At 40.7% G+C, this 23,677-nt stretch overlaps 1 protein-coding gene across 1 annotated transcript; it reads right to left on the bottom strand.

Moving 5' to 3' along the window:
* Positions 1 to 634: 634 nt before the first annotated feature.
* TMPRSS7 (transmembrane serine protease 7) lies at positions 635 to 23,677 on the bottom strand. Its single transcript, XM_048494623.1, has 14 exons — positions 23,636 to 23,677; positions 21,969 to 22,007; positions 20,946 to 21,099; positions 18,946 to 19,076; positions 17,875 to 17,987; positions 11,772 to 11,878; positions 10,256 to 10,392; positions 8,261 to 8,368; positions 8,025 to 8,135; positions 7,652 to 7,768; positions 5,503 to 5,680; positions 3,408 to 3,676; positions 1,444 to 1,580; positions 635 to 862 (listed from the first exon to the last, which is right to left on the bottom strand). Exons 3-14 carry the CDS (start codon positions 21,095 to 21,097, stop codon positions 692 to 694), a joined length of 1,731 nt encoding a protein of 576 aa, XP_048350580.1. The 5' UTR covers positions 21,098 to 21,099; positions 21,969 to 22,007; positions 23,636 to 23,677; the 3' UTR covers positions 635 to 691.

Here is a 23,677-nt window from a genome sequence, read left to right as displayed (position 1 = left end):
ATTTTGGCCTTCGTACTGGGACAGATCAGTGTTCTCTCTCTGGCACAAGTTCTCCAAGGTCTGAAACATGAGCCTTTGCCTGAAATCTTTTAAATGGAAATACAAGGGAATCAAGCCTAGTACCTTCTGCATGTAAAGTATACTTCATTTTGATTGTTTGTAACTACATGCAGTTTGAATAACTCAAATGATTTTATTCTTTTATCATAAAATTTGTTTTTTCCCCAAAATGTTTTCTGAAATATTTGTGGGAAATATATTGTTTGGATCTCACAAAGGATTTTCACTGATGGAAGGAGGCTGCTATTGCTGAGTCCCTCCTCCTGAAGCAGAATTCTGATTATGTTGTTCTTTGGGGATTCCCTATTCCTTAGAAGCAACATTTGGAGGTCATTTGGGGTTGGGGAAAGGGAGAAAGTTTCTGTCAGCAGATTTTTTGGGCAGTATCCAGCCAGTGAGATTAGATACTACAGGGTGTTTTCACAATATGTGAGCTTAAAACAGATGGGATCTCAGTCCTTCAAAATCTCTATTTGTATGGCTTTCATAATAAACACAGAGGTGTACAATTTATTTGCAAACCTGTGGTGTGACATACAGAATGACAAATGGAAAATATACCCAATTGCTTCATAAGTATTATTTTAATGGAAATACTTCATGGTTGACTCTGTGTTTGATTGCTGCTGAATTAAAAAACTGTAGGCACATGTTTGTGGATCCATGTAGCGAAATTTGACACCCTTGTGTATACTCCAGGAAAATTGGCTCTTCCACAGCCATAACCCCAGCTGACAATCCCAGCCAAAAACCACTTTCCATCACCTTTGCTTCGACATGATAGAGGTCCTCCAGAATCTCCCTAAAACAAAGATAAAGTTTTTGAAAAGTCAATTTTGAAAACAAGTTTTTAAAATAAGTCTACATTTTCAAATGCTTGATTAAGATTGCTCAAAGGAATAAAATAATTTAAACTTTGGATCAGTATAACACTGATCCCCTTCTCTCCCTGCAGAGCGTGGGCATTCCTCCCAGTCCCTGAGGAGCTCCGCAGGAAGAGAAGGTAAGTGTGGTGGAAAATGGAGGTGCTGAAAAGTGGTACCTCCAACCTGGTGCTGTTTGCACAGCACCAGCAGGAAACATCAATGAGTGAGGCAGGAAAACAGCATTTCCACCTTGGGCAGGGGGGAAGCACGGTGCTGCCTCATTGTGGAGGTGGCAGCTATGCGAACAGTGCCCCAGGAATGGCATTTTTGCCATCCCTGGGACTCTGTTTTTGGCCAGTGCAGAATCCACCTCAGTTCTGCATGGCTGCCCCATACTAGTTTGTGGGTTCAGCTTTGTATATATATATAGTTACAGAACTGACTTTTTCTGATTATCAAATAAGCAGTACAGAACTGCTTGCTAACAAATGTGGTAGATGAGATAGCAAATACTTACTTTACAACTATCCCTTTTCCCAGACATCACCCCAGCACACAGCATCCGGGCTGTGATAAGCCCATATGTTGAATGACACAGTGTTTGGTCCACAATTTCTACTTCTGCTTTTTGTAGAATAGCTGATCCTTTATCATCTGAAAAGACAAATGAAGCTTTATAATTAAAACAAGAAAATAATTTCTAATAGTAAGTTACCATTTGCCATTCTAGATAATATCCTGAATCATAAAGCCATTGCAGTTCTTCTCAATGCACGGTAAACTTGCACAATCTTTACATAGAAGAATATTCCACTGGAATCTATAGCAACTTTCATCCTAGGACAAGTGATAACAACACTAATGAATTTTGTATTTTAGATTCCAACCCTCTATGGAAGACTGGTACTACAAATAAGAAAGAGTGTCAGAAAGTGGCCACATACTGAGTTCACAGTAGAATTATGTATATCAAGTGGGATAACAATTAATTTAGAGTCAAGTGAGAGTAACAGGGAAAATTTGTATTAAATATATCTGCTTGTATAGGAACAGGAAAATAGCCTGAATATTATATTTGATATAGAAGAATAAGGGATCTGTATAAACTGAAAATCAGCGAGTCTTTCAGTAGTAAAAAGTAATTTGTCAGCAAAGGTGCAAAGTAGGAAGACCTTATAATATCACTAAGGAATTTATAACATCCTGAAACAGAACAGGACTCTAAAAATAGCATCTCCCAGAGTCCAAAATACATCCTCAGCTATGTAGAGGAACTTAGTTAATAAATACAGATGTCAAATAAATGTTTAAAGGTTGGAAGACAGGTAAAATCTAATGAGATAATTAAAATGTGTTTTCCTATATTTTAATGAATTCTGAAATGATACTGAAATATATGAAAAATATATATGTATTTTATTTGAATCACATTATAAGAATTATAATCATTTTAACTGTTTTTAGTGAATAAGATGTATGTGAAATCATTTAATCCTGGAAGAGGTTGCTTGGGGCTATAGCCGTCTTCAGGAATGTTGGAAACTGGATAACTTGATTGAAAAGCTGAAAATAGTTTTATTGCCTGACCTATGGAAGGAGCAAATAAGCTATCCTAGCAAAATTTGTGTTAAACCGGCAGAGGAAATTTGTGTTTGTGTTAAATTTGTGTTTGTGTTAAACTAGCAAAATTTGATTTTATGTTGGAGGGTATGTACGTAAGAAAATCCTGACGTATACATTTTGCAAGTATAAGAACTAAGATCTGTGTCTGGGAAATGGTGTCTCTATCTAGAGCACCCTGTTACAGAGACTGAATCTGAACAATAAAAATCCTCTCTTTGAAACCTAAGTCCTTTGAAACCTAAGTCAGAAATTTTCTTTCTATCTTTTAAACATGACTGATCTGGGCCAGGAAGGGGTTCTGGTCCAACACTTGTAACTCCTGAACCATCTGATTAGCCTGTAGCTGTTCCTGCTCCATAAAACTTCTCTAGTGTTCCTCAGTCATTTCCCCATGTTATTTCCAACCTCACTCAGTTGCACATACATTGATATACCAGGGTTGTCCCTGTTCAAAGTCTCTAACACACTCTATCCCTTAGCAGTGTTTAAGATAATCATGTACTCATTGTCCACTGATCACAAAGGTGGTTTCCTTGGAAGACGACAAAGTTATGTAATCCTGCCTCACCTGCCAGAATTAAAAAAGTTCTTTAAATTTAGAAATGTATGCCAATGTCCATGCTACCACGGCAAAAATGGATTTATACAGCTAGACTATCAATATTTTGCTTTCTACTGACCCAACAGTTTTTAATCTCAGAGAGGTAGCAGTATTAGTCTGTTGCAGTAAAAATAAATAGGAGTCTTGTGACACTTTTCTGATAATAGATAATTCGTATGTACTCTGTGCTTTAAAAAATTACAATTCTACATTGAGGAAAGAAAAAAAATTATGCCCATATTGAGAAATGATCTCACCTGCTTCATGCTTTTGTCCCCAGCCTGTTACCCAGCACTTCTCTCCAGTGTGCACTCTGTATGAGGTAGGTGGTATACATATCGGTTGAATTAGCCATCTCATTGTGTCCAGCCATGGTGTGCTTAACTGTAGCAGTGCAATGTCATAATCATGATTTCTACTGTTATAATACTCATGAACAATTATTCTTCGCACTGTAGAAATGAATTTGGCTTTCCCTTTAGTGCGCATTCCCAAATGAGCTATCCAAGTTCTGGGATCTGATAACCTAATCAAACACAAATGAATATGTAATAATCCATGATAAAATTCTGGGACATGGCAGGAGAGCTCTAATTTTTAAACCATTTCATAGTAGCCAGAGAAATGTGGAATAATCTCACTCTGGGGGTTCCAACTTTGCCTGCCCATCCAATTCTCAAGGGTGGCAGTAAAACACAATTACCCATCTCCATGGGATTTGTGCTATGGATCCCATAAGTTTCTTGCTTGTCTCCCGTGTTGCTAAACATCAATGTGTCAAGTCCTACGGAGAGAAGTATCACCAGAAGTATCACCAACTCTAATGACAACCAGGTGAGATGGTAGATGTACTGAACTGGTATCTCATTGAAGTAATGAGTTGGATAAAAGCCAATGAGTTTAAATTCAGTCCAAATAAGATGCAAAAGAGACAACTGGAAGGCAGAGACAATTTAGAGGGGGGAGGTCAAACTTTAAACAATATGAAACCTCCTCCTCTATGCTGATGATGGGGCTTAACAGACAAGAAAAAAATCTGTACTATTTTTCCTAGAATGTTTTCATTGTTAGCAATTAATTAGGTTAATTGTAATTACTTTTCAGATAAAGCCAGTACTCAATAAAGTGAAAGCCAGTAAAGTCACTGATTTTAATGAACAGATTAAAGTAACTTTGCACAGGATTGATTTGTTAGTGATACTGTGTTTTCTTCACTTTCTGTTGTATATATTTGGGCTGAAATAAGCCAGGAGTCACAGAGTCACATACAGGTAATTGCTATGAGCAGAGAGTAGATACTATAAACATGTTAGCCTTTTTTTCCATGACCATTTCTGCCCAGTCCAAATATCCTGGGTTGAGCAGGAGAAATATCCCAGTCTGGCCCAGGAGTTCACACAGTTTCTGGTCCTAAAGCGGGTTTGCCCCGTGATATTTACTTCATCCGAGGATTTTCAAAAATCGCCAATTTGCCGGTTCTTTTAAAAAATCCTGAGGTGAGCCCACTATTGTGCAAACACCACAGAAGCAGACCAGTTTATTTTTTCGCCCAGCTGCCTGATCTCCCCACCCCCTGATCTTCCCACCTGACATTCATTCAAGCCCCGCCACCGTCAAAACAACAGCCAAATCTTGAATGCAAGCTTTTCACCGGAGATGTTTATATCATGCGACGTGGCAGGATACGTACTATATGTAAAATACAAAAGAGCTGGCCTCATGCGAAACAAACTGGAGTATAGGATAAAACAAACCCAGATTGTAAGATACCAATTGTAACCCGGTATAATTGTGCCATGCGGACATGTCCTAAATGAATCAATAAACTGGTTGTGGTGGGTTTTCCAGACTGTGTGGCCATGGTTTGGTAGACAAGCCTTCAACAATACATTGAATCAATAAACTTAAAGAATCTGAAAGTATAGCATAGGGAAGTATCTGATGCAGGTGACTATCCTGTGTTAGGTAACCCACCCCCCTTTTTTTCTGTATGTGACAGTTTCCTTCCTCCATGGGATGTGGACCGAAGCATGGCTTGTCAAAAGAGAAGCTTCTCTTTGTGCTAGACAAATCAAAGGACCCACGAGGCATGAATGGAGAGCTACTAAGGGCAGATGAGAGGCAAGTATCCACCAGGAGCAGGGCAATCTTGTTCACTGGCCCTTACCATATGCAAAGAAAGACAAACTATTTTCCTAAACAGGTACTGGAAACTCTGTGATTGCATTGCTTAGCTAACCGTAACCAATTAATGGTAGAACAGGAAATCCTTTGTGTTCCATGTCTATCCCATGTCAATACCACTGACTTATGAAAGGCAATTCCTGAATGAATCCCAGATTAATGACTGACCTGTTCCCTTGAAAACAATGAGCAGCTGAGAGGAGCCATTCTTTTGATATAACTGATGCACCACAATATGCAATTCCACCATAAAGGAGGCTGACTTGCCATGGCCATTCACCTTCTTGTGTATCAGAACCACCCACAATCCGGTGCAGTTTATGGCTGTATTTTGTACTGCCACAACCTTAAAAGAGAATAACAATTTAAAATGGCTCTTGCAGTAGCATTGATCTACAATAGACTAGAGATTTTTCAAAACAGCCATAAAGTAATAACACTTTTTAAATGTTACTCAAAAAATTTTGGTTCAATAGCATGGATTTAGGATAACATCCCAATCCAGAACTCACACAGATTTGATGACACTTGGGCAGTCTCCAGCAACCACCTTATCTCGATAGCTCTCATTGCTTTGCAATGGCGCCTTTGCTTTACAATGAAATCAAATGCCTCAAAAGCCATAAATTGGAAGTATATAAAACTCATTGCTGGAATCTCATATTTTCTACAGGAGCTTTGACTGACAAATGAGGAGGTGAGGCCCAAGAAATAACTGGCTGTTTTTGTGGTAGTTCTGCAACTCATAATTCTTCAAGGGTTGTTGGACTAGACTGTGCATAGGAACTGTGTAGTTCAGTTGAGCACTAGCTAGGACTCTTTGGCTAGAAATGCCAAATATTAGAGGGTAGTCTTGTTGTTACCCATATTGGCAAAGTGCTATCTAAATAACTAGATATTGAGATGTACAAATTAGTGCACAATGCAGTTCGCGTCGCTTTCCGCACGAAGTATGGCATGGCCTGGGGACTGGCAAAAACGCCATCCCTCTAGAAGCCAGCCATTCGGCACAGGCTTAGGGCGCGAGGCTGTTTTGCAGCCGCCGCAAGAGCTCCTTGTGCTGCTCCGCCCGCCTGGCCGAAAGGCCGTATGCGCTTCCAGAGTGCTCTGGGAAGCGCACTTTTCTGAAAATGCCAGCCTGGAAGCCGCTGCCGTGCGAACGGCGTAGCTGCTTCCCGCTTTCCCTCCCCTCCTACTTGCCTTTGTCCCCGGTTTCAGTTCCGCCGAGGCCTGGGGACACGCCTTCCCCCGCCCCGCGACATCTGGAGCAGGCGATTAGGCTGGGGCGTGTCCTCAGGCCCTCCGCTGCACGCAAGCTGGAGGCCCGGGGACATGCCGGGTCGGTCAGGCGACGACACTCTGCGGCAGCGGCGGCCCAGCTCTTTCTGGGACCATTCATGTGAACGGTCCTAGCATCGTCGGATCAGCTGCCGAAAGTATGCTGACCCTGTATCGCTTTTTCAAGATTCGGGTGGGCGGAAACGGGCCTCACAGATAAATTATAGGACTATCAAACCCGAATTCTTAATCAAATTAAGCCTGAACTCTCCTAGTGGCTAAAATAACTAAATTAAAGGTATCGTACTTTGGTCACATTATGAGAAGACAAAACTAACTGGGGAAAGCCGTAATAATGCTAGAAGGCAATAAAAGTTGAAGGCAGCAGGAAAAGAGGAAATCCCAGTATGGGATAGATATACCCAATAAAAGAAACCGTGGCCTTCAGTTTGCAAGACTTGAGCAAGACTGTCAATGATAAGATGTTCTGGAGGTCACTTGATGGTACATAACACACACACTTCACAGTCCATGAGGAGTTTTTAACCATGTTAGGATTTCAGTGCACGTAGCATTTTACGTGATTTGCCAGTGCTTAAATGATTTTAAATGATAGACTGAGTTTAAATGATTTGCCAAGTAAAATATGCCTAAAACTGTGAATCTTCCCATGGGGTGGTGGGAAGTGTCAGGTGTGCTGTAAAGAGTTTCAAACATAGCTGATCCCCCATTTGAACAGGCAAGTTGGCGGGAAATGAAAATGTGTCCTGCCTGTTCAGCTGGATGATCTTTCAAATCACTACTGCTTCATACATACATGTAGTCAGTTTTCCGGGATTTTCTGGGCCCATTTTATTTGATTATGATCTCTTCCAACTATTCGCAGTGCTGAGCTGACATCTTTCATCATTTTAGTCAACAATTTCAAAGCAAGGTAGTAATTTGACTCCACAGCTTCGGCTTGATTGACATACCCTTGTGAAAAATTAAATACTTACTTATAGGGCAGTTCTGAGCACTGTACATAAGGAAGACTTACTACAATTGCTTTCATCACTTCTGTCGAGGCAGTCCACTATCCCATCGCATTTTGCATTTCTTTTCCTGAAGCAAATATTATCTTTGCACTTAAAAGTGTTGTTGGTGCAAGGAATGCCTGAAAGCAAATTCCCAAAATTAATATACTTGGTATCCTCAATTAGCAATTTCCATTCAGGAAATGCAAATAACAACGCTGTCATTTCCCTTTGTTATCTGTTCATAGTATTTTAACTGCACTGTGACTGAAAGGACTGTCTGGCTCACTAAGCGTACCCAGTGAAGTCATGATCAAGACAAGATTAACTGCGACAGAGAGGCAAATATGAGCTATGTAGAACTGTCACATGTGCTTATGGGGATGGAAATCTTACTTGTGGTGCAGCTTTGTTCATCTTGACCATCTTCACAGTCAATTATTCCATCACAAAAAAGGGAATGTTGTTGTGTTAAGATGCTGGTGTTGCAGATTTCTTTAGACACATCTAAAACAAGAAAGGAAGGGAGAATCAGCAGATCTCTGAGGGAAGCAACAGCAGTTATTAATTCAAACCAATAATTCCACATTCATGTGGAGGGGTTGTGTGTGTTTACATGAGCAGATACTAACCACAAAAGAGTTCATCGCTTTCATCAAAGCAGTCATTGATCCCATCACAGCGCTGAGCCTGGCGAACACACAATCCAGTGTAGCATTCAAAAGATCCAAGAGGACAGGCTAATAGCAAGACAGGGAAGAGTAGTAAGTTCTAGCTTTCCCAGCTGTCCTCTCATTCTCATTTGAAACAACTTTCTTGTATTGTCTCTTATATGTGCCTTGATGAAATTTATGCAAGCAGTGCAAGATACTTCAATTTATTTCAGTGGGACTCATAGATGAAAATATTACTTCTAGAGTTAGTCAAAAATTGAAATTAAAAAGCTATCAGCCATCAAAAGTGATCAGAAGAACTCTGTTAAAAACAAAGACATCAGTTGATCAAAGGTAATGTGCAAAGGGCATATCTGAACCAGGTGTTTTCCCATGAAACGTTCTAGACACAGTGGAAAAATCAGGCACAGTCTTATCAGTGACCCTAATTAGGATACTTCTGAATTTTTTACAGTAAAATCAAAACCTGATAAGTTAACCATGGCTTAGAACATAAAAGTGCTGTTCCATCAGTGCAGTAGCAGCAACAGCTCTTCCAACAAACAGAATTTTGGTCCACAAGAAAGATTTTGGGCATACATCATGAGAAACATTGCTCCTTCCTTTAAAGATAGTGCATCTCCTCCTAACTACATTGGCCCTTTCAGATTATCTTCAAAAACCCATTGCATTCCATATTGGTAGTATAAAAGAAGAAGAGTTTGGATTTATACCCCACTTTTCTCTCCTGTAAAAAGACTCAAGGTGGCTTACAAACTCCTTTCCCTTCCTCTCCCCACAACAGACATCTGGTGAGGTAGGTGGGGCCGAAGAACTGTGGCTAGCCCAAGGTCACCCAGCCAGTAGGAGTGTGGAAACACATCTGGTTCACCAGATAAGCCTCTGCCACTCAGGTGGAGGAATGGGGAATCAAACCCAGTTCTCCAGATTAGAATCTATCTGCCCTTAACCATTACACCACGTTGGCACCATGATGTGCTCTTTTTGTGTGTGCATTTTACTTACAGAACAGCTCTACAGAAATATTTACCAGACATAATCGTCTTGTCCTTCAGACACCAGATAACAATGGTTTTGTTTTCCTGTGTGTTTAACAATTTGTTTGCTACTGCTTTTTCAGAATTCACTTATTCTTGTTTAAGTTTTACAATAATTTTACAGTTGGATTTTCTTTCAATTTGATGGATTTTCTTTCAACTGGATTTTGTATAATTAAAAAAAAAACACCTAGATCTAAAAAACTGTGTGATTACCTCTGTGTGCCCAATGGAGGAACCTGTGTTTCTTGAATCCCCCTCCACAAAACATGCATACTAAAATGTCACATATAAAACATCTTTCTTCTGAGGATTTTTCATAAACAGGTTGTATTATAATAGTGAGAGGATGGTCTACCAATCCAGATAAAAGATGAAAAATCTCGCTAAGCATGCCCCAGGCATTGGACAGCATTTCACATCCTGCTCATTATTTACATTTATTACTCTGTTGATACTGGCATGTGTAAACACACAAAGAGCAGCACAGGAACAAATGCAGGTCAAGAAAAATGGCAAAGGATGAATACAACAAAAACAAAACAACCTGAATAGCACAAAAGGATTTTGGTGCAGATATGTGTAAGATTAAATGTGAAGCTAGAAGTGAGAAATACACGATTAGATCTCTCAATGGCTTTCTTTAAAAATAAATTTTAAAAGCTCAGTGGTGGGAGAAATTTGGATTGGGGCTGCAATACAAGGTTTACGGGGAAAAAAGTAATCCCATAAACTTTTCAAAGGCATTGAAACAGAATACAAGAAAAGGAGGAAAACCTCTTCATTTTAAAAACCTGTCTCTGTGCACCAAACATGACATTACCCTGCATTTTCATAATAGCTTCTAATGTTTTCATTTAAAGATGCATTAATTATTTTTCATACACTGCAAAGGAAATTTATAAACTGATCTTACGTTGGCTGATGTTGTAGCTTGCATATTCCACCAAAAGTGGCCTCTCTGAAAGCTTGGAACTACATTGGAATTCGACATTAGCCACAAAGCTTGCAACACGGAATACTGTTTGATGATCAATGTAATAACCACAGTACCTACAAGATGAATCAGTGTTGACATGTGACAGGGAACATTTTTCTCAATATATGACCAAGGATATCATCATCAATATATCTAATTCTCGAATTGGTTGCATCTGTGGATACTTAGACCTGGATATGAAGGTCATGGATAGACAAAATGGATCTTTTTACAACCCTGAGAAAAACCCCGACTTTGCAGAAAAATCTGAAATTTGCACACACACACACACACACACACACACACACACACACACACACACACACAAAACTTTGAGGGGGCATTTAAAATGCCCAACGCGATAAAAGAACCACCTATAGCTTTAAGGAATGAATGCCTTTATTGGCCATTGCTAAGCAACCACATCAGTATAGCCAGCCTCCAGTTCTTGATTTCTGTCATGAAAAGGTAGAGATAGGGAATCATGGCCCTTTCTAGAGCTGTTTTGGACTTTGAGTGTGAATGGGGAGCCCAATCCAAATGGCGGGTGAATAGTAGAGCAGGGGCTGGGGACATGCTGCCGCACTACCTCCAAAAAGGCGATCAGTGGCCCAACCACCAGAGGAAAAGGGAAAAACTTTTACTGTGAAGAAACTGATAGTACAAAGTGATTTATGCCACACTTTTTGGTGGTATAAGTCTGCACTCCTGAAAGGGGTGTGCCCAGCCTGAAAGGCACTAGTCCACCTCTGGGAATGCTCCAGAACACCACCATGATGACAGCACAAGCATTTTTGATAGAGGTTTGCTGCTGCAGGATCTAGCTTCTGGGTTTGGCTGCCGTGTAGCCAGGCAGTGGCCAACACCAAAGTAAATGGTCCGACACCAGTGTTTGCAACTTTTCACAGCACAGTGGGTGCGGATGTTGGAATAGGGCTCCTGCCACTTGCAAGGTGTTTTCAGACACTTTCCTTTTTGGATTGCATAGCAATTGAAGCCAGGCCTGTTGACTTGATACCACACAGCTTGCACAATTTACCCAGGTCCGGGTTCTTGCTACTATCCAATAGTTGTTATCCAGTGAAAGCCCATGTGGTTTGAATTTCACTAGAATCCTGCTGGAGACTCAGGTTCAAAATCCCTTAGGAGCCTAATTCTTCTGTGTATGTGCGTTTTGTCTTTCCTTTCTCCTGGTTGTCTTCTTCAATGTGTGTTTGTGGTCCCCCTACTTGTGCTGCTTCTCCTGTGTGTTTTAACCTCTTTCCTCTTGCCGATATATGTGTGCTGCCTGTGGCTGCCACTTTTTGTCATGACACCTGCCACCGGCCCTCAAAATTCCAAAAGTGTCCACATTCTCAAAAAGGTTTGGGAAACCTGCCATTGTGTGCCTGACAAACATGGCTACCCCTTAGACAGCAATTTTGTTTTCAGGAATGTACTGTTAAATACTTACATGCGTTCATTAATTTTCCACCACCCATACTTGCAGCCTTTAATGCTCTTTTCATTGATTGCATAGTTTTGAAATTTCAGTGCTATACCAAGGTTCTTCTGAGAAGTCTGTATGGAGGAACATTTAAATTTTTAACAACTAAATACTATTCAGTTACACCGGTTTAATTTAATGTATATTAATTTAATGTAGTAGTAATGGTGGTGGTGGTGGTGGTGGTAGTAGTAGTAGTAGTAGTAGAAGAAGAAGAAGAAGAAGAAGAAGAAGAAGAAGAAGAAGAAGAAGAAGAAGAAGAAGAAGAAGAAGAAGAAGAAGAAGAAGAAGATTTTTTTAACAAGTTGTATCTGGAAACTCACAAAGCAGCTCTGGGAATAACATTTAGGAAACAAAAGGAGAGCCCAAACAGGCATAGAACTTTGCCATGGAGTAAGGAAGGGTTCTTGCTTTCTCCCCCAAGCTGTTTTCCTACTCTGGAACAGTGCTTGGGGGAAAATAATTATTCCTTGGCTTCATCATCAACCCAAAGGCAGACTGCAACCAAGAAATGAGAAAGAGACAGGCTGGGAAGGGCAGCCATGAAGGAGCTAGAAAAGATTCTGAAGTACAAGGATGCGACAGTGGCAACAAAGGTCAGGTTAATTCATGCCAAAGTATTTCCAATTACTAAGTATGGCTGTAAAAGTTAGTCAGTAGAGGTTGATTCCCCACTGAGGATTAGATGTGTGCTCGTCACACAAAATATCCAGGTTTCCAGCAGAACTCCCCACTGCACCAGCGCCGGACATGTTTTCATCCCGTTTCTGGCGCCCCCCCCCCCCCCCGCCGGCACGTGTTATTTTAGAATCTGGAAGAAAGTAGACCTTTTCAAAAAACGCGTGGGCAATCTGGAGCGGAGGAGAAGTTGTGGGGGTGAATCCAGATTTGTTTCCCCACCATTGGTAGTGACATGGAGCTTCCCATCCAATGAGAATGCAGTGGGGTGTGCACAGTGTGCGCACAGCCTTTTTTTTATTTCACGGACTGGAGATCCACATGGATATGAAGCAACATGGGGCCAGTTTGACTGACTGAGTAGAAGGCAATACAAAGCAGTGCTACATGTCGTATCCACGTGGATCTGACTACATGGAGGTGCGTGGAAACAGGACTTTGCTTTAATTGCCCATTTCTTTGTCTCCGCGTAGAGTCGTTCTGCGCATGCTCGCCCAGACAGATCCGCAAGGTTAAAAATAAAAAAATCCTGCCCCAAAACAATGCAGCAGCCAATTAGGGTAGCCCCTGAGAGGGCTGCGTGTTCAATCCACCTCAGTGGGGAATCCTTTGTTACTCTGCATTTCTGAAAACAAGGATCGTTTGTGGGGCAGAAGCTACAGTGGGGACGCTGAAACCGTGCTCAAAAGGTCCTGGTTTTTCCCAAACCAGTTAGTATCTACATTCATTTTTCCGGTGGGGAATCGACCAAAGGAGGTTGACAGGAAGAAAGGAGAGTTTTAGAGATACTGTGGACCACCAAAAAAACAAGTCAGTGTGATTTAGATCAAATCAAGCCTGAATTGTTTCTAGAAGGTAAAATGACTAAATTGAGACTATTGTACTTTGGTTATTATGAGAAAACAGGAATCACTGCAAAAGACAATAATGCTAGAAAGGTAGAGGGTCTCAGGAAAAGAGGAAGACCCAACATGAGATTAATTAACTCAGTAAAGATCCTCAGTTTCGAAGATCAGAGCAAGGTGGTTAACAGTAAGATGTTTTGGAGGACACAGTTCATAGGATCACTTATGAGTCAGAAGAAGCTTAACAGCACTTAATACATGCAGAGTTAACTGGAGGAATAAAAACCAGGATGCATCTGAGCAGATGCAGGATGCCTTTTCTTCCACTCTCAGCAAACTTAAACAGCTCTTACGCTTACAACAGATTATAGCAGGGAGCAAGAGATCAGTGGCTTATAGACAGATTTGGGCCCTAGTGTCTATGAAATTACCCACAGGCAGCCAGATCAGGAACAGTGGCTAGTATCTGTGTGCCAGACCTTAAGGAGAAACAGTGGTTGCCATAACGCAGCTGCCAGCACATCAGAGAGCTTGGTGAGAAAGGCTATGCTAGTGCAGGTCAAGAGCAGGTGAAGCTTTCCATCCCCTTACAAGGAAACCTTTCATTTCCCTTTACTGCTACTTGACCAGAGAGGGGGAGAGAGAGAGAGATTCAGGCTTTGTACTGAGATCAAAAAGCTCAGAATCTTGCAATTTCATCTTCAAAAGAGAGGCCGTTTCTGCATGGCACAATTATACTGGGTTACAATCGGTATCTTACAATCTGGGTCTATTTTATCCTGCTTTCTCCCTTCGCATGGCTGCCTGTTTCCATGAAGCAATCGAGTGAAGACCTGGAGGAAATACTCCAGTTTGTTTCACACAAGCCTAGGTCTTTTGTATTTATATCACAAGCGTATTCACACATGCGCAAACATCCCTGGCGTCCCACTTTCTGATTGACTGTTGTTTTGGGGCTGCCAACTCCTCTTTAACACTGAACTCAAACTGGCTGTTTACCACCCAAGGTTCATTTCTGGCCATTGCCACCCCCTCAAAAAGGCTGCGCTTCTGATTGGTTGACGCATGGTGAGCAGGGGGAAATGAAGCCCCCTCTTTTTCAAGTTCTGGGTAGGGCCTGGCACACGCCTCAACACGGCAAGTGGCAGCAGAAAACAATAGGGTCAGTATCATATTCCTACTCACATTCTCATATTTTTGTGGAAAACGAGAGCCTCACCCCACCCCATGATATGCTTACTAACATTCGACCCAAAATGCACATCTCCCTAGCTATGCGCTCTGAGCAACCAGTACATGTACAGAAAAGAAAACGGGGACATTTTGGGATTCCACTCCTAATTAACCCAAACGAAATGGCACCCAGTCGATGCCATGAGCCGAAAACATGCTTGAGGGAATGTCTCACGGGCTGCAATGGCTGGTGGTTCAGCAGAGTTGAAAACTGACAAGATGTCAGGTGGGGAGATCAAGGGGGTGGGTGGTGGAGTGGGGAGATCAGGCAGCTGGGCAGGAAAAATAAAATGGTTGTGCTCCCATGTTTGCATGGTAGCGGGTTCACTGTGGGGTTTTTGAAAAGAATTACCAAATTGGTGATTTTTGAAAATCCCGGGATGAGGGAAATATCGCAGGGCAAACCCACTTTAGGACCAGGAACCATGCAAACTTCTTGGCCAAACTGGGATATTTCCCTTGCTCAACCCGGGATATTTGGACCATGCAGAAATGACCAGAGAGACCCATTTCTGACAGATGCAAAAGACACAAAAGATAAAGTTGTAAAACTCCTCTACAATGAGATTTTTAAAATAAAATTAACAAAAACAAGAACAAAAATATTTATTTATTCCTAGCTACTAACTGAATGAACTTCTGCTGCAAGGCAGCATCACCCCCTCCCCCCAGCAATCGCCAAGATGTCCTTGGAGATGGAGCTCATCTGGTGGGCATGCAGCTCCTTTGGGAGTGTTCCTTTGGGAGTGAGAGGCCAATGAGACAGGATATGGCAGCTGCAGTGGTGAGGGAGTATCTTTCAAGTCACAGGCCACCTATATATTGAGCCATGAAAGAGACAGTCTGGCTGGACCTCAGTGCCATAGCCCAGAGGCTCTTCTCATGCCCTTTGACAAGTCTGCAGACTGGTCACATTTTCTCCCATGCAAACAACATTGTTGACCTCCATTGTTCATGCCCAGTCCCTTGAACCGTTCAGTAGGTGGTCTTTCTGAAGGTCAACTTGCCACTGTTCAGCTTCCTAGTTCTGGACTCTGAGGGTAAGCATGTGCTTGGGCCTCATCCTCTCTCAGTCTTTTTGGGAAAGTCAGGACAAAACACTACTATCAAAATTAAAATGTCAGTACAAAAGAGCATCAGGGCAGTTGCCCACTCTGATTGGCAGCCCCACTCATCTCTAATGCCATTCCAAGTCCAAGTGCACTGAAATGCCTCAACTGAAGCCTGCTATGAGGCACAGGGGATATTAGAGGTGGTGCTCACTCACTCACCAACCATCTCAACCCAAAAATACATGATGAAAATAATACAGCTGTATCAAAATTGTTCTTCATCTTGTTGAAGATGAAAGTTGTGGAGTAGGATAGGGATCAGTGTGGCTAACAGAAACCCACAGAACCTACAGGAGCACCATAAAGAATGAAGCTAATCTGCAGGTGTGTAACATTCTTCTTTTCAGGGAGTGGGGCACTGAAGAGTTGAAGAAGCTTTTCTCTACTGTAAGGAGTCTCAAAATAGTTTACAATTACCTTTCTATCCCCTTCCCATAATAGGCACCTTGTGGAGTAGGTGGGCCTGACAAAGTTCTGGAAAACTGTGACTCATCCAAGGTCACCCAGTAGACCTTATGTGGAGGAATGGGGAACCGAACCCAGTTCTTCAGATTAGACTCCACTGTTCTTAATCACTGTGCCACATTTGCTCTCAGTCAGACATCCTCCTTTTCTTCCACAGTTCCACAGCTGCCAATTCTCAATTACTGTTTTTAAGTGCTGTTTTTCCAGCTGTCAACATTCTGTCAGCTCTCACAGGTCATTCTTATGGAGAAGTGGAACCTAACCTGTCCACCGTACTAATGGAAAGGACAGACAAGTGGGCCAGGTACAATTCACTGGTGGCCTTTAGGGGCAGTAACTGCTTAAATCAATGGCAGTATTAAATTGCTCCATCACTCCATCTGTTCTTTTTAAATGGGCTTGAAGGGGACATATGCTAAGTTAGAGCATAAAGTGACTTGTCTTTAAGAGGCAAATCATTTTATAATAATCCTTTAAAACTAATGATTCTGTATTATAATTTAATATAATATCTTTTAAAATTGTATCTGCTTTTCTCTACCTTGAAGGAGTCTCAAAGAGTCCACTTCTCTTAACCACCACACCACACTGAATCAGTTCCAGGTCACCCCTCAAAGTTTAGCCATCACCTTCTGAGCCTATACCACTACCTGCTGGGCCCCAGAGTGCAAGAAACAATTTTTGATACTAACATAGCTGGGAGTGAGCTAAGATCCTGTGATACATTGGCATTATCTTTTCTATGCTGACTCACAGTCTCGGATGACTTGATCAGACAACAGGCCTTGTTTTCTGTTTCTGTAGCCATGTTTTGTAAGCTGCCATGGGCTAAAGAGAAAAGGTATATAAACTAGATATTCTCCAAAGGCAAAGAAAAACTGTTCCAGCACACAAAAATCCAGCACACTGATGGATATGCTGCCACCACAAAGGCTAACACATAGCTGCTTAGTGAATATTTAAGAATGTTCTGTCTGGGGACTGTTGCCTGGCTTAGGGTTTAGTTCAAATGGCATGCTAAAATTCTGTTTTTCAGTTTGTGCAGACTTTTTCCAGGGTGGTTTAATATGACTGGGGTGATAAATAGAATCATAGAGTTCATAATCACAAATGGCTGTTGAAAAGTACCATTGTGGTGCCTTGAAATATTAGCATGTTTGAAGCCATTTATAGTTTCTCCTTCAGGCACAACAATGAGTCTAAGACCTGTGCTAATGAAAGGAATACCACATTCTTCACATTGGATAGTGTTCACTGCTCAAAGACATGCTTATCTACATTTTTAGATGGGTTATATGATACCTCCTGGAACCGATGAGAGATAATTTGAATGTGTCCTATCAGAAAAAGTAACTGGTGTTATGCAGCAGTTAGAATGCACCAGTAGAAATTAAAAAGTCATAAAGTTTACTGGGTGACCGGGGGCCAGACTGTCTCTCTCAGCTTACCCTACCTCATTTTGAAGATAAAATAGGTAGGACCCTCTTGTGAGGTAAAAAATTTAAAATGTAACTGGTAAAAATAATATGTTGTTAATAGAACATAGGTACATCAGGGGAGTATATGGTTCTAAACGATTACATTCTTTGATTTTTTTTAAAAAAGGGAACATTCAAACATGTTTCCCAGCTGTAGTCCAAAAGAGTATGAGAATGGCTATAAAATGTGCAATTACTTCACGTTAAGCAGAACCACAGTTTCTATGACATATTCAGGATTTGGGAGGAAGAGTGTTACCTGAAAATTCCATGAACAAATGCATTTTGGAGGATAATAGCTTGGGTAATACGGACTTGTGATTCTCCCTTCCAAAGCAGTATTTCCTATTGCCTGGATAGCTTTGCCACATTCTAACAACAACAACAGAAGAAATATTATATTATTATATAGTATTATTATTGGAAATAAACCCATTTGGAAATTAACCCAGAGTCATCCCCTAAAATAAATGTTGTTCTGTGCTATATGCAAGCATTATTGGAGGTGTGGATTGAATGGAAACAAGCGCATCAAGAATGCAACAAATCTCAGAACAGTGCTCAAATAATGGAAGTATCTTGGCCAAAATAGCATTTTTTTTGTCACTCTCATCTTGTCTTCTGATTTCCTAGCTCAGGATCTGTTTGTACGATATTGATACTGTGGTAGATAAGAGAAGAGTGTGACAAGCTGTCCATCTAGCACAACAGTCCTATCTTGATCTGCTTCATTACTTTGAGATGCCCTCATCAGTCGACTTAAGAATAGTTTATTGAAAGGGAATGTAAACAATGCATTTTTAAATCTTACATATACTATTGTTACTGTGTGTGCATGTAACAACTACTCCATCTACTGGCGTAATAGAACATGAGACAGCAATTACTTTTTTTTAAAAAAAATCCTGATGGTTCCATTGTAGTTGAGCCAAGACATTTCCGATGCAGGTTATATCCTCCATTCTCCTAAGATGTTGTTTTCACTTGGTACATGAAGCTGGAGGAAAGTGGCATTATTAGCAGAAGAAATGACCGATAGCCTAGAATCCATTGTACAATCATTGAAGATACTTCATACAAGATGAACTTCTAAGAACATATTCTTCTTCACTGGTACATAAGCAATACTGCTGTCTCAAGTACACAGAATCTGAAAAAGCTAATAACTAAGAAAGCAGATAATTGGTGGCAAAGAGAACCAGTTGGAGAGATGGGGAAGGTCTGTCAGAGAAGCTGAAAAAGAACTTGACATGCTTTGGTGAAAGAAGAATTTGTGAGAATTTCACATGTGAAACTCAACCTTTATAACTCTGTTATGACTGTCACGTACTTTCTTGTGGAATCACTTCAAAATAGCCATGGATTTCTTTTACTTTATGTACTTGTGTAGACTTCAGAGTGACCAACATCATATTATTTGTAGAAACAAAAGACACAAGGGAGTTGGTTGGCTCACAAATTCTGAAACAAATGGAAGACTTTAACTTTTTTTAACATATAAGCTGAAATTATTAGCCATCATTAACCAATGATTAATTTATTAGCAATCATTAATTAACCATCCTTAGCCGCCTTAGAGCAAGTATCTTCGATATTCAACTGAAGGAAATATTCTCTCTTGGGGATACACACCTACACACACACACATTGGTCAATTCCCCACGGTCAATTAATCGCGTGATACTTAACTGCCAAACACAGATTCATCCCGGGTTCTGGCACTCCTTCTCCCCCTTATCATGTGTTTTTTAAGAACCTGCATGGAAGTGCACCTTTAAAAAAAACACATGCCAAAGCCGGATTGGTGGAGAGGTTCATGGGTTGAATGTAGGTTTGTTTTTTTGCCAATCAGAGCACAGTGGGCTATGTGCGAAGCCGCGATGAAAAGGTGCCGTTTCTTTTGAAACCTGGTTGTATCTGGCTTTAATTTATCAGTGGGGAAATGGCAATTACCTCTCATAGCAATGAAATGAACCAAGATCCCTGTTTTGTCTGCCTACTTTGTTCATGTTAGTCTATACATCTCACTAAACATTTCTGAATCAGGAAGAAAACAAAATCTTGCACAATTCACACCAAAGCTACCAATAAGACACTGCTTCTGTCTGCTTACTTTGATATAGAACAAGAGAACTCATTAGTGAAAACCACCAGGTAAACATTAATTCAGTAAAATAGGAACCAAAGCATGTATGATTATAGAAATACTTGTATTGCAAAAATTGTGTAGCAATTACGCATGGAAAATACAATAACCATCAGTAACTAATCATACACACTGAAGTAAATACAAATGTAGGGATCCTGGCTTGGATTGTACATTGTGATTTTGTCAGTGTTATCACCAGTCCCAGCAATGGAGGAGGATTTCCATTTCCATAGGGAAGGGCTATTTCTACCAATCCCTCCTCCTACCCCACGCCGCAAGCCTCCACACAGTTTCTGTTGATGCACTGGTGACATGAGCACAGTTTAGAGGTCAAAGAAGCCTGCAGTGGGAACCTAGAGGCAGGGAAGTAACCTTCATCTGCTTAGGATCCAAACCTTTGCTGTCCACTGTCAGATGTGATTAATTTTGCACACAGTTCAAAAACAGCTGCTGTGAAAGCAGCAATTTCATCCACTGGGAGCTTCTGATAGAATCTCGTTCCAACTAAATTCTGGTCCATTAGCATTGGTTCATTTTGGTTCCTCCATGCTCACAGAATGACTTCTTTGCCATAATACCATAATTGTGTTACATGGGAGTCTATTTTCCGGCCACAGAAGATGTGCACACTTTCTGCATAAATGGTGCATGCTCCAGTTCTCAGAATGTGATTGTAAAGTCAACAGTCTGTCAGTCACATAATAAGAGAAATCCCTCTTTGTACTTATAAGGGCAAAGTTTAAGAATTATTAAATGGATAATTAAAACTTATCTTCCTCTGCCCTGTTTCATAGATTGTGGATTGTCAATGTTGTCTGTGTAATGGTTTTAGTTATTGTATTTTATTTTACTAAATCTGTCTGAATAATAATGTGTAGGGGTGCTTAGGAATTGGTTTTAAGGTTTACTGTAAACGTGCTTTTTAAACATCTGCATATGAGAAGCGCAAGCCGTATGATAAATAAATAAATAACGCTAAAAATCTCTCTACTTATTCAAGTCTACATGCCCATCTTCATGAAAACAATTGACTCTTTCTATTAGTAGTCCAAAAGTTTAATTAAGCATGTTAATCAAGCATGTGCCTGTGGTGAGTAGTGTCTACTTCTTGTATATTAAATGGTTCCTCTCTATTAAACAGAGTGTATATCTAAATAAATCTTATTCAAAGGCATACCTACCGAGACAGAATCTTACTTTTGATTGGCATCAGAGAATCATAAATGGTCAACGAGTCAGTGATGCAATTGTCAGCTTCAATCTGAATGGATGCTATGGAGAGGCGAATTAGGTATCCCGTCAATGCAATCAATTTGAAATAGCAGATCATCATTCCTGGTGTTACAGAAAAGTCCAAAGGAAAGTGCTGATGAAGATAATCTGCATACAGGTCATACATGCAGTTTGAACCTGTGGAAATAGTTCATTTCCAACTCTAGTCAGTAGCATGGAGATTATTGTACTTGCAAACAAAAAAGGCACAAATCTAGTTGCACAGAGAGTTGAAAAGGTTCTTTTCTAAGTTCTGCAATAAAAAGAATTCATGCTATTCACATTCACAACTTCATCAATCCATAATGTCAGAAATCAGAATTGAATAGATAAAGAAAATTTTAAGGATTAATCTTAAAAGTGGCTATACATTTTTAAGAAATGGGGAGCAAGAGTAGTATCTCTTTTTCTCCAGTCCCCTTTGTGTAATGTTTGTTAGACTATAATTTAGATTGTAATTTTCTATTTATGCCAATTACAATGAAGACCAAGAACAAAATCAACAGATATCTACTTCTTGTGCATCCAGAACCAAGATTGACTGGGTTTTATGTAGTTACAGTGGCCATGATTTTATAGCAGGTGGTTACATGCTAAGAGATTATCTAAGAGATTATCTGCCAATGGAATTCTACAAATGAAAAGGATGTGATTCAGTAGCAATGCATGAACTTTGCAATTAAAACATCCCCGGTTCAATCCTTGTCATTTACAGTCTCAGGTAGAAGGTGCCATTAAATATCCTTCACTGCTTCACATTAACAAATACACTGCTGAGCACAGATAACTGCCATATTTGGCGTACAAGAATCACGTTGATTTCAGTATAAACTGATACACAGAGGGAGTTAGAATTAAATTTTTGTTGCACAGCACACTGGAAATAAGCACTTCTCCTTTTAAGTGAAAGAAAGACAAGGAAAGTTGTGTACCTGTTCCTGTTGTTGAAGAATAATCTGATCGAAGCCCAGCTACATTAGAGAAAAAAGACAAATGATGCCATCCATATTTTACCAAAGCTTTATATTTCTTTACTTATTCGGTTTTTTTACCCACCTTTCCCAACTAGGTTGGGCTCAGGGCAACTTACAACAGAATTTCACAATGAAAATTACATATTTCACAATTTAAAAGCCTCACTAAAAGCTTCATAAAAACATCACTCCCAGAGGGCATTTTGGTACTCTGGGAGTAACTTTTTGCGGTTCCTGGCCCCAAGAATATCTGCTAGCTTCGACCAAGGCCAGAGCATTTTTTGCTCTGTTCTGGCCTGGTAGAATTGTCAGCTGAAATCAAAGCCTTGTGAGACTTAGTTCAGTTCCGCAGTGCCTACAAGACAGAGATGTTTCACTAGGCCTATGACTGAGTCAGCAACCATTTTCCAACTAGCTGGCCTCCACATCAACCTGTCCCTAGCCCTCCTTCACTCTTATACAAGTTAAAAATGAATTTGAGATGAGAGGAATTGATTAAGAACATAAGAACAAGCCTGCTGGATCAGACCAGAGTCCATCTAGTCCAGCACTCTGCTACTCGCAGTGGCCCCCCAGGTGCCTTTGGGAGCTCACAGGCAGGATGTGAAAGCAATGGCCTTCTGCTGCTGCTGCTGCTGCTCCCGAGCACCTGGTCTGCTAAGGCATTTGCAATCTCAGGAGGATCAAGATTGATAGCCATAGTTCGACTTCTCCTCCATAAATCTGCCCAAGCCCTTTTTAAAGCTATCCAGATTAGTGGCTATCACCACCTCCGGTGGCAGCATATTCCAAACACCAATCACACGTTGCGTGAAAAAAATTTCCTTTTATTAGTCAGCATTTTCAATTAATGCCCCCCAACATTTCAATTAATGCCCCCCAGCAATTAATGTCCCCCAGCATTTTCAATTAATGCCCCCTGGTTCTAGTATTGTGAGAAAGAGAGAACAATTTTCTACCCCATGCATAATTTTATAGACTTCAATCATATCCCCCTCCCCTCAGACGTCTCCTTCCAAACTAAAGACTCCAAATGCTGCAGCCTCTCCTCATAAGGAAGGTGCTCCAATCCCTCAATCATCCTCGTTGCCCTTCTCTGAACTTTTTCTATCTCTTCGATATCCTTTTTGAGATGTGGCGGACCAGAACAGTACTCCAAGTGCGGTCGCACCACTGCTTCATATAAGGGCATGACAATCTTTGCAGTGTTATTATCAATTCCTTTTCTAATTATCCTCAGTATAGAGTTTGCCTTTTTCACAGCTGCCATGCATTGAGTTGACATTCCCATGGAACAATCAACTAAGATGCCCAAATCCCTTCCTGGTCTGTGACTGATAGCACAGACCTCTGTAGCATGTATGTGAAGTTTTTTGCCCCTATGTGCATCACTTTACATTTTGCTACATTGAACTGCATTTACAATAATCTCCATGCTACAGACTAGAGTAGCATGGAGATTATTTGAGGATGCAGTCTGGGGCATGCAGGATTTGAGTGGGGCGGAGTAACCCTAGTATATTTACATTACAATGGAGAGTTACTTGAGACTGACTTAGTTACCCTTATTCTGGCATAGCAAAACAATGTCTATATTGCATTCAACATTAAAAAGAAATACCAACCACTAAGCACGATGGAGTCTATATCAACAGCCAGGCCTTGAA

The sequence above is a fragment of the Sphaerodactylus townsendi genome, linkage group LG04 (genome assembly GCF_021028975.2).
Source record: "Sphaerodactylus townsendi isolate TG3544 linkage group LG04, MPM_Stown_v2.3, whole genome shotgun sequence".
NCBI classification, from domain to species: Eukaryota; Metazoa; Chordata; class Lepidosauria; order Squamata; family Sphaerodactylidae; genus Sphaerodactylus; species Sphaerodactylus townsendi.
Note: the sequence above shows the minus strand (reverse complement) of the source record. Positions and strands in the feature narration are given on the sequence as shown.

Coding starts and splice junctions, on each gene's coding strand:
- TMPRSS7 (XM_048494623.1), bottom strand. CDS start 21,097: ATGATGATCTGCTATTTCAAATTGATTGCATTGACGGGATACCTAATT. Junction 5,681..7,651: donor AAGTGATGAAAGCAATTGTA/GTAAGTCTTCCT, acceptor TTCTCTTTTAAG/GTTGTGGCAGTACAAAATAC. Junction 1,581..3,407: donor GGGACAAAAGCATGAAGCAG/GTGAGATCATTT, acceptor TTGTCTTTTCAG/ATGATAAAGGATCAGCTATT.